General features: G+C 43.9%; 1 protein-coding gene across 1 annotated transcript in view; it reads left to right on the top strand.

The window, feature by feature from the left end:
- The window catches only part of INSC (INSC spindle orientation adaptor protein), a 136,431-nt gene extending 124,986 nt beyond the window's left edge, over window positions 1–11,445 (top strand). The window contains exons 9-12 of the mRNA XM_036877055.2: window positions 871–937; window positions 4,617–4,772; window positions 6,204–6,280; window positions 10,836–11,445. Coding sequence (XP_036732950.2) covers window positions 871–937; window positions 4,617–4,772; window positions 6,204–6,280; window positions 10,836–10,964 — 429 coding nt within the window. The 3' untranslated portion in view covers window positions 10,965–11,445. The remainder of the gene's footprint in view (window positions 1–870; window positions 938–4,616; window positions 4,773–6,203; window positions 6,281–10,835) is intronic.
- The last annotated feature ends 1,025 nt before the right edge of the window (window positions 11,446–12,470 follow it).

Consider the following 12,470-nt stretch of genomic DNA (forward strand, 5'->3'; position numbering starts at 1 on the left):
TTTTGCTATTCATATCAGGAGCAATGTGCAGATGGTATCTGAGTTAATAGGTACCAAGTTTCCCAAACTTTCCAGTGCTGTTTCAGCACCCTGTAGCATTCGGAGTCTGTATTGGCTCCCCTGATGGTCCGGTCCGTTCCCTAACCTTGTTTTGTGCTGAGTTCTCTCTGCAACCTTGACTATGCCAGGGGATGGGAATGGGGTGGGTTGTTTATGCCTGGCTTGTAAACCAAGGCTCACTGTCCACCTGGTGTCAACACCCCTTCATTCCCTTCATTACAGGGAGAACTAGGGTTTGCAGGCCACAGACTTGTGAAGTGCAGCTGAGCATGAACTTTCCACCAGATGCCATGTGATACCTGATGCTCGGGGTGTAATGCTGCCTTTTTATCCTACACATGCTCTCTAACTTGACCTCAGTCTCCATTAATTTCAGGTTGAAAGTTGGACGGTGGGGTTCAGTGTCAGGGTAAGAATAAGGATTGGAGGAAATCAATGCAGGGCAGGAGCTAGCCAAGATCCTGCAAGTTCTGTCTGCATTTGAAGGCCTGGGGTCAGAGGGAACCCTGCAGAAAGATAATGGGGCCTCCATCTTCACTCATGCCACTGTTCTCTCCAGTGGGGTCCTGGGGTCCCTGGGGACCATCCCAGGGCCACATGCTTATAACTAGGTGCCAGTCACTAGGGAAATACATCTGAGTGGCAGGAGCCCATGAAGATGGAAGAAAATACCATGGGAAGATGGGCCAGGTGGATGGTAAAGAATCACAGGCTAAAGGAAAGCTCTGTAGCCCCTGGCTGAATGGTCTGTAGAAAGCACCTTTGGCCCACGTGTGTCCCTTTTCTTAGCTTTCCAATTCTCTTTTCCAGATTGTGACCATCTTGGCAAACATGTCTGTCCTGGAGCAGTGTGCCTCTGACATCATTCAGGAGAATGGTATGTCTTCTCAGCAATGTGCATGGCATGTGGGTTATATAGCAATATAGGACCATGTGTCTTTGTGTTTGTGTGAAGGACTTTGTACAGGGATGTAAATATGTACAGGTGTAGCTCCACAATTGCATGAGCAGTATGTGTGCTTATGTGTACAACTTGGCCAATATGTGTATGTTTGTTTGCCTTCATGGGGCTTTAATTTTAGTAGGAGACAATGAACAAGAAGATAGTCCTATGGTGATAGTGCCATGCAGTAAATAAAGCAGGAAGGGTGGAAGGTAGGCCCAAGGTTTGGAGGGGGTGCATAGCCTATTGCTATTTTAACTAGGGTGGTGAAGAGAAGACAAATATTTCATTATGTTCCTAAAAGTAAGAATCTGTTCCTGCAAAAGGATGCATTCTAACTTTGAGTCATTCCTTTGTGTGATTTGGCCTCAGTAGGAAACTGAAGTGCCTGAGAAAGGGTGAGGGTGGGGGAGCAGGTCAGGGCAAGCTGGATCCCTTGACCCCTCTCCTGAGAGCATGTCTTTCCCACTTGCTTCCCTGCCCCACCTTGTGCTGAGGGGGTCCCCAAGGTCCAGGTAAGCTGGGCCAGGTTTCAGTGTCCAGGAAGGTGATCCAAGCAGTCTGCTGGAGGACAGGGTGGCGCCTTGCAGCTGGGAACAGAGAGTGGTGAGGGCTTCCTGTGACTGGGAAATAAGGGAGCAATTAGCACCCAGTTGGAAACCAGAGACGCTAATGAGGACAAGTGATCTGGGAGCCTGGGCCAGCTGCCTCTGCTCTTGTTAAACCCCCTTCTCTCAGGTTGCCCGCTGTTCTAACAAACATACACATCCCCCATCCTCCACGGCTCTATTACTAATTGCAAGACATCATTTTGTGTTAATTTTATGTGATTGGGCTAATAATGAACAACTTCACCGAGCCAGCTGAGGCTGAGAGACTGGGGGGCATCATTTGTAGCCTGTTCCCTCAGCACTCAAGTTCAAGTGGACAGCGGGAGTGGGTCTCCAGAGGCGTCTGGATTTGGGATTGGAATGCCTGGCATCTATAGAGGGTTTATGGTTTACGAAGTACTATTGTCTCACTCATTCAGCAAACAGTTATTGAGACCTAATTTGTGTGTGGCATTGTGCTAAACAAATGACCCCAGAGATAAATACATCCTTGCCTTTGTCCTAGATGATTTCACTTGTCTAGAAGGGGAGCCTAACCTGACAGAAGTGATGATATAACAAGAATGAAATAATGTGGCAGAGGGGGGATGGCATGATAGCATAGTCATTGAGACTAGTGAAAACTGGAAACAGACTGTCTGGGCTTGAGTCCTGTCTCTGCCATTTACTAGTTGTATTGACCTCTGCTTTTCCATCTGCAAAATGGAGCAATAGTAATACCTACCTCATAGAGATAACATGGCAACCTTCTTACCGGGATGCATGAGACTCTGACGTGCCTTGCTTTGCAGCCCAGTGCTTTCATGTCTGTCCTGCCTAAATTGTGTGTGAGTGTTGGTTGCCCACAACCCTCAGGCTTCTTTTCTGGCATTGAGCCTGATCAGAATTTAGGAAATTCATTTTAGATTGTCCTAGGCAGTCCCAATTTCAGAGCACCTTACCTTTTTCCAGATAAGACTTATAAAGTATAAATCTGAAAAACTTTGTTTTTATACCTTTGTAAAGACTTTTCAGATGAATACAGTCAGATTCATGCATTGATATTCCTTCAACAAATATTTGAGCTAAACACTATTTTGGATACTTTAGATATATCCAAGCAGGAAAGGGACAAAAATCTTTGGCTTATGGAGCTTACTTGCTAATAGATGAGAAGCTATTCTTTGTCAGGTTCCAAGTGCAATGCTGGGGTTGGGAAAATGGCTTCTTTGGTGGACTCTTAACCAGGAGGACTAAGTAAAGTGTTGTAAGCTTGTGGCACTTCCCAAAGTTGTCAGTTTGGTGGCCCCTGGTCATGTCCCCACAGGCCATAACATGATGCCTCAGGACATTAACAACCATAACCTTGTCTTAGGGACATTGTGGGCATAGGAAGCCTGAAGACCATGTTCCATTCAGTGGCCAGGGAGAAGGTTTGGAAGAGAAACACCTTGTCCCGAGGTTGAGAGTGTTGGTGGCAAAGTTAATAGGGGCTAAGGCGGGGACTGCAGAGTCCCTTGAGCCTGCATAGGAAGCTCGCCAGAGAGAGAAATGGCCCCTCTCCATAACTGAATAATCTCAGGGTCCATAACTAAATAACTCACAGCCCTGGTGCACTGGGATCTAGGAGAGTTAGAAATTGCATCTGGTTTTAAGTAAGGTTCAGAGAGGCACATGGCTGAGGCACTGGATTGGGACTGACTCCTGTGTAAACTTGGGCAATCACTTCCTCTCTTCAGACCCCAGGTGCTCTTCTGTGAAATGGAGGAGAGGGAAGGGTTGATCTAAAAGAACTTGAAGGATCCTTTCAGCTCCATTGTCTAAGTCAGAGGTTGCAAACTTAGATGCCTCCAGGACGCAGGCGAGTAATACAAATGGATAATGTGGTCTCAGCAGGGACTGGGACTAACTCATTTAAAAGAATAAGCTTAAAAAGCTTCTGCAAATTGTTGTTATGTAGAAAGGTGGGCCCAGTGTTGTCAGATCAGGAAATAACTTTTTAGAAGCTGGAAATACGAACTTTATAGAAATCTCTCAATTTGCATATTAGCAATTAAAAAAAAAGACACTGTGTGCTGCAAAAAATAAAAGGCAAAATACATCTATAGGCCATGTCTAGTTTAAGTGTTAAGCTGGCAAGTGCTTCTGGGTACAGGAAAGGGGGTGTGGGCTGGGTTAGTTAGGGAATACCTACCACTGGAGATGGAGTTTTCCTATAGCTATGGGATGGGAATGATTGAGATGGAGAATGAGAGGGAAAAGGGCATCCCCTGCAGGAAGAATTAGGTGGACAAAGTCACAGAGGTGGGAGTGGATGTGTGTGTGGATTTGTAGGACAATCAGAAGGCAGATCTGGTTTCAGAGGAGAGTGGGAAGGCTTCTCAGACAACCAAATTCAGGCCTAAATCTCTGAATCCAACAAATCCACCCTCCTCCAGTGTTTGATCCCCTCTGCAGCCTTTGGTCTCTTGCTTATCCAGCCTAGGATCTGGTCGCCATCTGTCAGGAGGCCCCATCCCCTGTGGACCTGTCTCAGGTGCAGAGGACCTCAGAAGTGAAGGGGTAAAAGACAGTATCCAGATTATCTGGGCTCATGATACCAGCTCCCCACTGCTACCTGTGGGACCTTGGAAAGGACATTTTACTTCTCTCTGGGCCTCAAAGGGAATTATAGGAGTACCCAGTTCATAAGGCTACTGGGAGGTGTTAGGGGATGGTGCATTTACTGTGCATTGAGCACAGTGCCAGGCATGTAGCAAAAACTCAATAATAGCCTTACAAAAATAAAAAGGGGTGTCCTCCAGATGTCCCTTCCAAGTGTAGTGACTTGGTACATGGAATCATAGAAACCCCAGGGCTTAAGGGGTGGAAGAGGTGGCCTCATCCAGCTTCCTCCCTGTGGTCGACACACCCTCAGTCAGCTGACAGCCTTCGCTTGAGTTCTGCAGCCATCCTTCCTTCCGGCCCCTGTGAGAAGGCTCCTTGCTGGGACAGGTGCCAACTCTTCATTGCCTCTTGCCCAGGGGTCCAGCTTATCATGGGCATGCTGTCTGAGAAGCCAAGGTCTGGGACCCCTGCTGAGGTAGCAGCTTGCGAGCGAGTCCAGCAGAAGGCCGCAGTGACCCTGGCCCGTCTCAGCCGAGACCCAGACGTGGCACGGGAGGCCGTGCGTCTGAGCTGTAAGTGGGCTGGCTGTGCAGGAGTGGAGGGAGGGCTTGGAGATGTGAGCAGGCCTGCTTTCACAATGGCAACATAGGACTCGGAACAGGAGTTGGCTGGGTGAGCCCCAGTCTCTGGATGCTGGGAAGAGCTGGGGTGGATGTCCTTGGTGTATCCTCTGGTGTCTCTTAAAACCTGGGGCCAGAGAAAGAGAGAGGAAGGGTTTAACGAGGCTGAAGTTGGCCAGAACAGTGGCTCACCTGTAGAATTCCTGTTGATTAGGACCCCATCCTTTCATTCATTCATTCACTTATTTAGTTAATAGCCTACTCATCTGTTTACTTATCCACTCACTGGTTCATTCACTCATTAATTTGTCCTTTTGTTCATCCATTCATTCATTGACTCATTCATCACTTTATTATTCGCTCTTAGCTCATTTATTAATTCTCTCATCATATCATATCATTTGTTCAGTTAGTAACCTGTTTGATGAACAGATATTTTCAGAGCATCCACTCTACGCTAATCTCTGTTCTGAGCTCTGGGCATATGACATTAACTACACCATTGTCCTGACCTCAGGGTTACAGCCTGAGGGGGTGACAGATATGGAAAGAAAAATTTGCTCTTGAATATCACAGAGTGATGCTCAAAACATGTCCATAGCATGTCTGGCCTACAGGAGAAATAGCCCACATTCATCAGGGCGGGTTGAGATAAAGAATGTTTTAATAATGATAAAGAATGTTTTAACAAGGCAGTTTGAGGAGTTACTCTCATGTGAAGGTTGAGAAAAGGCACTGCCAATAGAGGCTTGAGAATGCACATAGCACTGTCGCCTTTCACCCAGGTACCCGAGGCCTGCAAGAGGTGGTCCTGGGGCAGCAGAGGGTTCTGGATCCATAAAGGCTTTATGGAGAAAAAACAGAATATGGCTTTATACCTTTTATTACTACCTTATGAGTTGTTTCTTTGTTTTTGTTTTTGTTTTTCAGAGTTTTACAAAAGTGAATTTGCACTGAAATGCAAAATCATTTAACTTTCCTCTGTAAAGGCCTAGGAAACATTAACCCACTCAATCTGTATTTCTCTGTAATTTTAGTTATAATGTATTTTCTGATTAAAATAGGCTATTGGAAAAAAAAGGCATTTGGAATTACAAATACGTACACAGGAAAGTTCTTTCTCAGAGAGATCTCCAAACCTGCTGCTGTAGTTTTCCCTAAGTGCCGTCCTGGCCATGACCAAGGTCTGTTCACCCCTGAGGCAGCAGAACAGGCTTGTCCAGGTGGGTTCAGTCCCCTTCCCTGGCCAGCAGGGCTGACAGGGGCCCTGAAGCTGACCCACAGGGCCCCACTCAGACAGCTGTGAGAGAGGGGTGGTGGTGCCTCTGGGCCAGGCTGGCCAGGCCCGTCCCCACCCCAGACATGATGTTCTCTGTCAAACAGGTATGTCCCGCCTCATCGAGCTCTGCAGGTCACCCTCTGAGAGGAACAGCAGCGACGCTGTGCTCGTGGCCTGCTTGGTGAGTCCTCAGCCTTCCTCCAGCGTTCTCCCTGGGCCGTGGGACTGCAGGCCAGGGGCCAGTTCTCCTGCCACTGTTGGTTCACAGAAGCCATGAATCTCTGGGCTCAAGTTTCCTTTTTACAATAGTCATAAGAGTAGTTCTTGTTTCACTTAATTCATAAAATTGTGCAGAAAAATCGTATGAGGTTATATATGTGAAAATAGGGGTCTCTCTTTGTAATTGTGACCCTTTGAGGTTCTGAAGAATCTTAATAGCCGAGGGAGACCGGAGTGGCCAACTGCAGAATTCTAGGTGGTGTCAGTGATGCCATGGTGCTCGCAGCACCTGGGTGGTAGGCTGTGGATGCCTCCTGCCTGTTGCAGAGCAGACACTGTGAGAAAAGCCTCCTTTCTCTGGGACAGAGCCCTTTACTGGCACTTTTCCAGCTTTGTAGCTCCTCTCCTTTGTGGAGGGCAGTAGGGCAGGATGGAGAGTGTCATTCAGCCATCCACCAGAATCTTCACCCTGACCCATGCACGTGCATCTTGAGAGGCCCCATCCACCCTCTCCTTGAGGCTGGGCCCACCTGAAAGGGTGATGGTCCCAGATGAGGAATACATGCTTTGTCTTTACATTTCTCCCTTCTGGGGCTGTAACAACAAATTGCAAAGCAGAGCAGCTTCAGGGAAGCCACCGTGTAAACAGCTCATTTAACTTCCGGAAAAGAGTGCCATATCCTTGATTGATCCTCAGAGAAGTTGAGGGAGAGGTGATGGATCTAGGGGTCCTTCAAGCTGTTCCACCATAAAGCCCCCTTCTCCCCCTGTCATTTGTCTTAACTGAGCTCATTCATTTCTGGAGTAGGTACTGTGTGGCCGTAGAAACAGCAGGGCCTCACAGTCAGGAACACCTGTCTTGGTTTTGCCATTAATGAGCTGTGTGACGCTGAGTAGGTCACTATGTGCTATAAATTTTATTCAATAAATATTTACTGAGTGAGTCTATGTACCATGCACTCTTCTAGGCTATGGGGAAGAAAAAGAAAAGAGAGAAAAAGACAACAATCTCCGCTCTCATGGGATTTCTATTCTTGTATATGCAGAACAAAGTTAACCTTTCTTGTGCCTTTGGCTATCTGGTGAAGCTTATGGACCCCTTCTCAGAATCATGTTTTAAGTTCATAAGATAGAATATATAGAATTAAAAAGGAAACCAATTATATTAAAATAATGATTAGGGTATAATTTATTTTATTTTATTTTTAAAACCTTATTTATTTATTTATTTTTGGTATCATTAATAAACACTTACATGAACAACACTGTGGTTCTAGATTCCCCCCATTGTCAAGTCCCCCCTCCACATACCCTGTTACAGTCAATATCCATCAGTGTAGTAAGATGCTATAGAGTCACTACTTGTCTTCTCTGTGCTGTACTGCCTTCCCCATGCACCCCTCTACATTACATCTCTTTGTATATTTTGGATGTCAACCCCTTATTGGGTATGTCATTTATGAGTATGTTCTCCCATACTGTAGGATGCCTTTTTGTTCTATTGGTGGTGTCCTTTGCTGTACAGAAGCTTTTCAGCTTGATATAGTCCCACTTGTTCATTTTTGCTTTTGTTTCCCTTGCCTGGGGAGATATGTTCATGAAGAAGTTGCTCATGTTTATATTCAAGAGAGTTTTACCTATATTTTCTTCTCAGAGTTTTATGGTTTCATGACTTACATTCAGGTCTTTGATCCATTTCGTGTTTACTCTTGTGTATGGAGTTAGACAGTAATCCAGTTTCATTCTCTTACATGTAGCTGTCCAGTTTTGCCAACACCAGCTGTTGAAGAGGCTGTCATTTCCTCACTGTATATCCATGGCTCTTTATCATATATTAATTGACCATATATGCTTGGGTTAATATCTGGACTCTGTATCCTGTTCCACTGGTCTGTGGGTCTGTTCTTGTACCAGTACCAAATTGTCTTGATTACTGTGGCTTTGTAGTAGAGCTTGAAGTTGGGAAGCGAGATCCCCCAGCTTTATTCTTCCTTCTCAGGATTGCTTTGGCTATTCGGGGTCTTTTGTGGTTCCATATGAATTTTAGAACTATTTGCTCTAGTTCATTGAAAAATGCTGTAGGTATTTTGATAGGGATTGCATTGAATCTGTAGATTGCTTTAGGCAGGATGGCCATTTTGACAATATGAATTCTTCCTAGCCAAGAGCATGGGATGAATTTCCATTTATTAGTGTCCTCTTTAATTTCTTTTAAGAGTGTCCCATAGTTTTCAGGGTATAGGTCTTTCACTTCCTTGATTAGGTTTATTCCTAAGTATTTTATTCTTTATGATGCGATTTTGAATGGAATTGTTTTCCTGATTTCTCTTTCTGCTAGTTCATCGTTAGTGTACAGGAATGCAACAGATTTCTGTGTATTAATTTTGTATCCTGCAACTTTGCTGAATTCAGATATTAGTTCTAGTAGTTTGGGAGTGGATTCTTTAGGGTTTTTTATGTACAATATCATGTCATCTGTAAACAGTGACAGTTTGACTTCTTCCTTACCAATCTGGATGCCTTTTATGTCTTTGTGTTGTCTGATTGCTGTGGTGAGGACCTCCAGTACTATGTTGCATAAAGCAGGGAGAGTGGGCATCCTTGTCTTGTTCCTGATCTTTGATTAGGGCATTTAAACACATGATATACTATACGTACTTCTAAATTAATTAATTAAATAAGACTTAGTAGTGGGCCTAATAAGCATTGTAACTTGACTAGCAATGAGTGGAAATGATACCTGAAGGGACCTCTGACAACAGGAATGGAATATGAAAATCCCTGTGATTTCTATTGGTGAACAAATCAGGGATGGCTAAGATGTCATGGTTTCTTGGTACATGCACAACTCAAGTGAAGGCTAAATTTCAATTAGAGGCTGATGAATGTGAAGATATAACATTTTTCATCCAGCATCACAGAACCTAATTCTGTCTGGTCTAGTGAGTAAAATGGGGAGAGTTAATAACCAGCGAACACATAATCATCATTGGCCCCAGCTCTATCTGATAGTCCAACAACTATCTTAAGCCCTCCTCTCTTTTTACCAACTTGGCGATTTCCCCTGTTTAGGTAATGAACTCCATGCCTGCTTTGTACTCAATATAACCTAGTGTCCTGGGCTTGCAGCATCCTGTCCTGCCTGTGTGTTTATGTATGAGGGCCCTGGAGTTGGACTGCTCTGTGCTCTTGGAAAAGCCACTTTCCTTCTCTGAGCCTTAGTCTTAATATTTCCAAATTGGAGATCATGAAATTTACCTTGCAGTATCTTGTAAGGATGAAATGCAATACTATGTGTAGACAGGAAGTGTTGGCATTCCCCCTTCTTTGCTTCTTCTGCCATTCTGGATATTCCCCACCTCTCCTTGTTTCCCAGGGGCAGCCTGCTGTGTACAGGCTGGAGGAGAGGGAAGGGGTTAACAGTCACTGAGCACTTAGTGTGCATTGCCTCAGCTAACTGGTAAAGAGGGCCAGGTAGGTGTATAACTCACATCTAAATTTCAAGTTCCTCTAGCAGGAGAACTCAATTTTAAAGCACTTGATTTGTTCCTTTTTTTAAACAAATATAGAGCCTGTTTCAACTCTTGTTCTACCTGCTGTAGGCACAGAGAAGAGTAAAACAGAATCTCTACCCTTGAGGAGCTCAGATTCTAGTGTGGGAGTTAAATACCTAAAACCAGTAGCAATCAAGTATGAGAAAGCTGAGATCAGCTTAGGGTTGTGGGTGCACAGGGGGGGCAGGAACTGTCTCTGCTTGAAGGAATCAGAAAAGACTTCACAGAAACGATGGCAGCAGGCCAGGCCTTGTAGGGTAAATGCAACTGCTGGCTAGAAAAGGGTGGGAAGGACTTCATGTCATGGGGCATTGCTGAGCAAGGGAACATGGACATAAAACAGGATAGCACCCTCAGGGAAGAGTAAAAGTTCTGTGGATGAGGACCTGGGTAGTGGTTTCATTCTGCTTGCACCTTTCTTCCCTGGTCATTCCCCTCTTGCTGGCAGAATGTCCATCTCCTTTAGCTATATGACCTCCCTTCCTCTCTCTTTCTTTTGTCCTTCCTGTCCCATAATGCTTTGCTCAGTACTTTGTTGAATTTATGGATAAATAAACCGTCCTTGCTGTTTAAAGGTTACTCTAGGGACCTAGATATAAGAATATTATTCCGTCACTGTTTCTGGCAATTCTGGTCTTTAGGATTATCAAGTCTTGAACTTAAGTTGACCAGATCCTTAAAATAACCAGATTGCTAAAATGACTAAAAAGCCATGAAGACTTTTGGATGACATCCACCACAGTGACCAAGGTACAAATGAAACCAGGTGGCCAAGAGATAAGGTGTTTATGGCGATCAGGTGACCAAAAGGAACAGATCATTAAGAAGTCGAGGTGATGATCAGCTCCAGCTGGCAGGTAGATGAGCCACTTCCTGAAATGCGTGTCTCAGGGCAGCTGAAGGAAGTACATGCAGCTGATTAAGATCCAGTCTAACCTGTGTTCTCTCTTCTGTTTTCCCCAGGCTGCTCTGCGTAGATTGGCTGGGGTCTGCCCTGAAGGCCTCCAGGACTCCGACTTCCAGCAGCTGGTCCAGCCCCGGCTTGTAGACTCCTTCTTACTCTGCAGCAACATGGAGGAGAGTTTTGTGTAGTGAGTGTGGGAGAGGAAAGGCATTCGGCCCCATTCTCATGCCCCCTCTGAGTGTACATCTGTGACCACACCTGAGTACACAGCAGCCCCCTTGCCACCTTATTTATACTTAATTTATTTTTAACATGAAATGGACAGAGCTAAGGATTCTAGCAGCAGCATCAGGCAGTCGAAGGTCTTTGGGCATCTTTTTTGTTTTTGTCTTTGACTTCTGTGACTTTAGTTGCAGATGGTGAAATGCATAATGGCTGATAAGAAATATTGTCATGGGTGATCTCACTTCGTCTTGCTTTCTCTACTCTCACTATATAACTTTGTCCCCTTTTTTTAAAACTTGGGAACCAGAGATTTTAACTACCCAGCAGCTTTTTTTTTTAGTAGTTGGACTGGCTCTTTTTAAATGAATTTAAATGAATTTCATAGTTTGATAGAATATCCTAGGAGGAAAGTTTTATTCTTTAATAAATGGTATCATACAAAATGTGTCTTGGATTTTTTGATTAAATGATATCTAAGCCTAACTTCTTGCTTCTCAAGGTTTCATGCCACAAAAACTTTGCAACTGTCATAACTGCATAGAGAGTTACATTGTTTTCATAGGTGCATAAATGGGTCAAGTTCTAAGTGATGTAGTGAGAAATCAGAAATATGTCCAAACTTCCCAGAAACTCAGTTTCCCTTGGCTTCTCTGTTCTTGTGTAAGCTCCTGGTAAATAATATCTTCAGATGAGGTTTGGGGGAATAATCTCTGTTCAAAAGTATACTTGAAAAGTAGTAGTGTGCTGGAACTGGTCTTAAACCAGCTCATGGGGGACAATCATGAGAATTTCTTCTCAACTCCACATACAGTGACTTCATGCTCGTAGCTTGAAATTAGCAGTAGTGGGAGTATTTATACCACAGAAAATGGCAAATGTTATAAATTAGAGTTTTGTTTTGTTTTGTTTTCCAAGAGTTGGTTTACTAATATCTTTGCTTGCAAGCATCACAAACATCTGTAAATCCTTCTGAAAGGTTTAATACCACCCTCTTGTGATATGATTTTATGAAATTCAAGAAAAACTTCTTAAATTCCATGAAGAACTGAATTCCAAGAAACATTTGTTAAATTCCATCAAGAGGCTAAAAAATAATAAAATAAATCTTAATCACACGATCACATCAATAGATACAGGAAAAACATTTGACAAAATACAACACCGAATTATAATAAAAACTCCCAGTAAACTAGGAATAAAGGGAAATTTTCTCAATTTGATAAAGAATATCTACAAAAAACCTACAGCTAACATCATACTAGATGCTTTCCCACTAAGAAACTCAAAGCTTTTCTAGAATATCAAGTACAAGATAAAAGACTCAAAATAGTCAACACAACATTGAAGAAGAACAAAGTTGGAAGACTGACACTACCTGAATTCAAGACTTACTAGAAAGCCACAGTAATCAAGACAGTGTTGTATTTATAAAAGAACAGAAAAATAGATAACTAGAACAGAATAAGGAG

The sequence above is a fragment of the Manis pentadactyla genome, chromosome 9 (assembly GCF_030020395.1).
Source record: "Manis pentadactyla isolate mManPen7 chromosome 9, mManPen7.hap1, whole genome shotgun sequence".
Lineage (NCBI taxonomy): Eukaryota > Metazoa > Chordata > Mammalia > Pholidota > Manidae > Manis > Manis pentadactyla.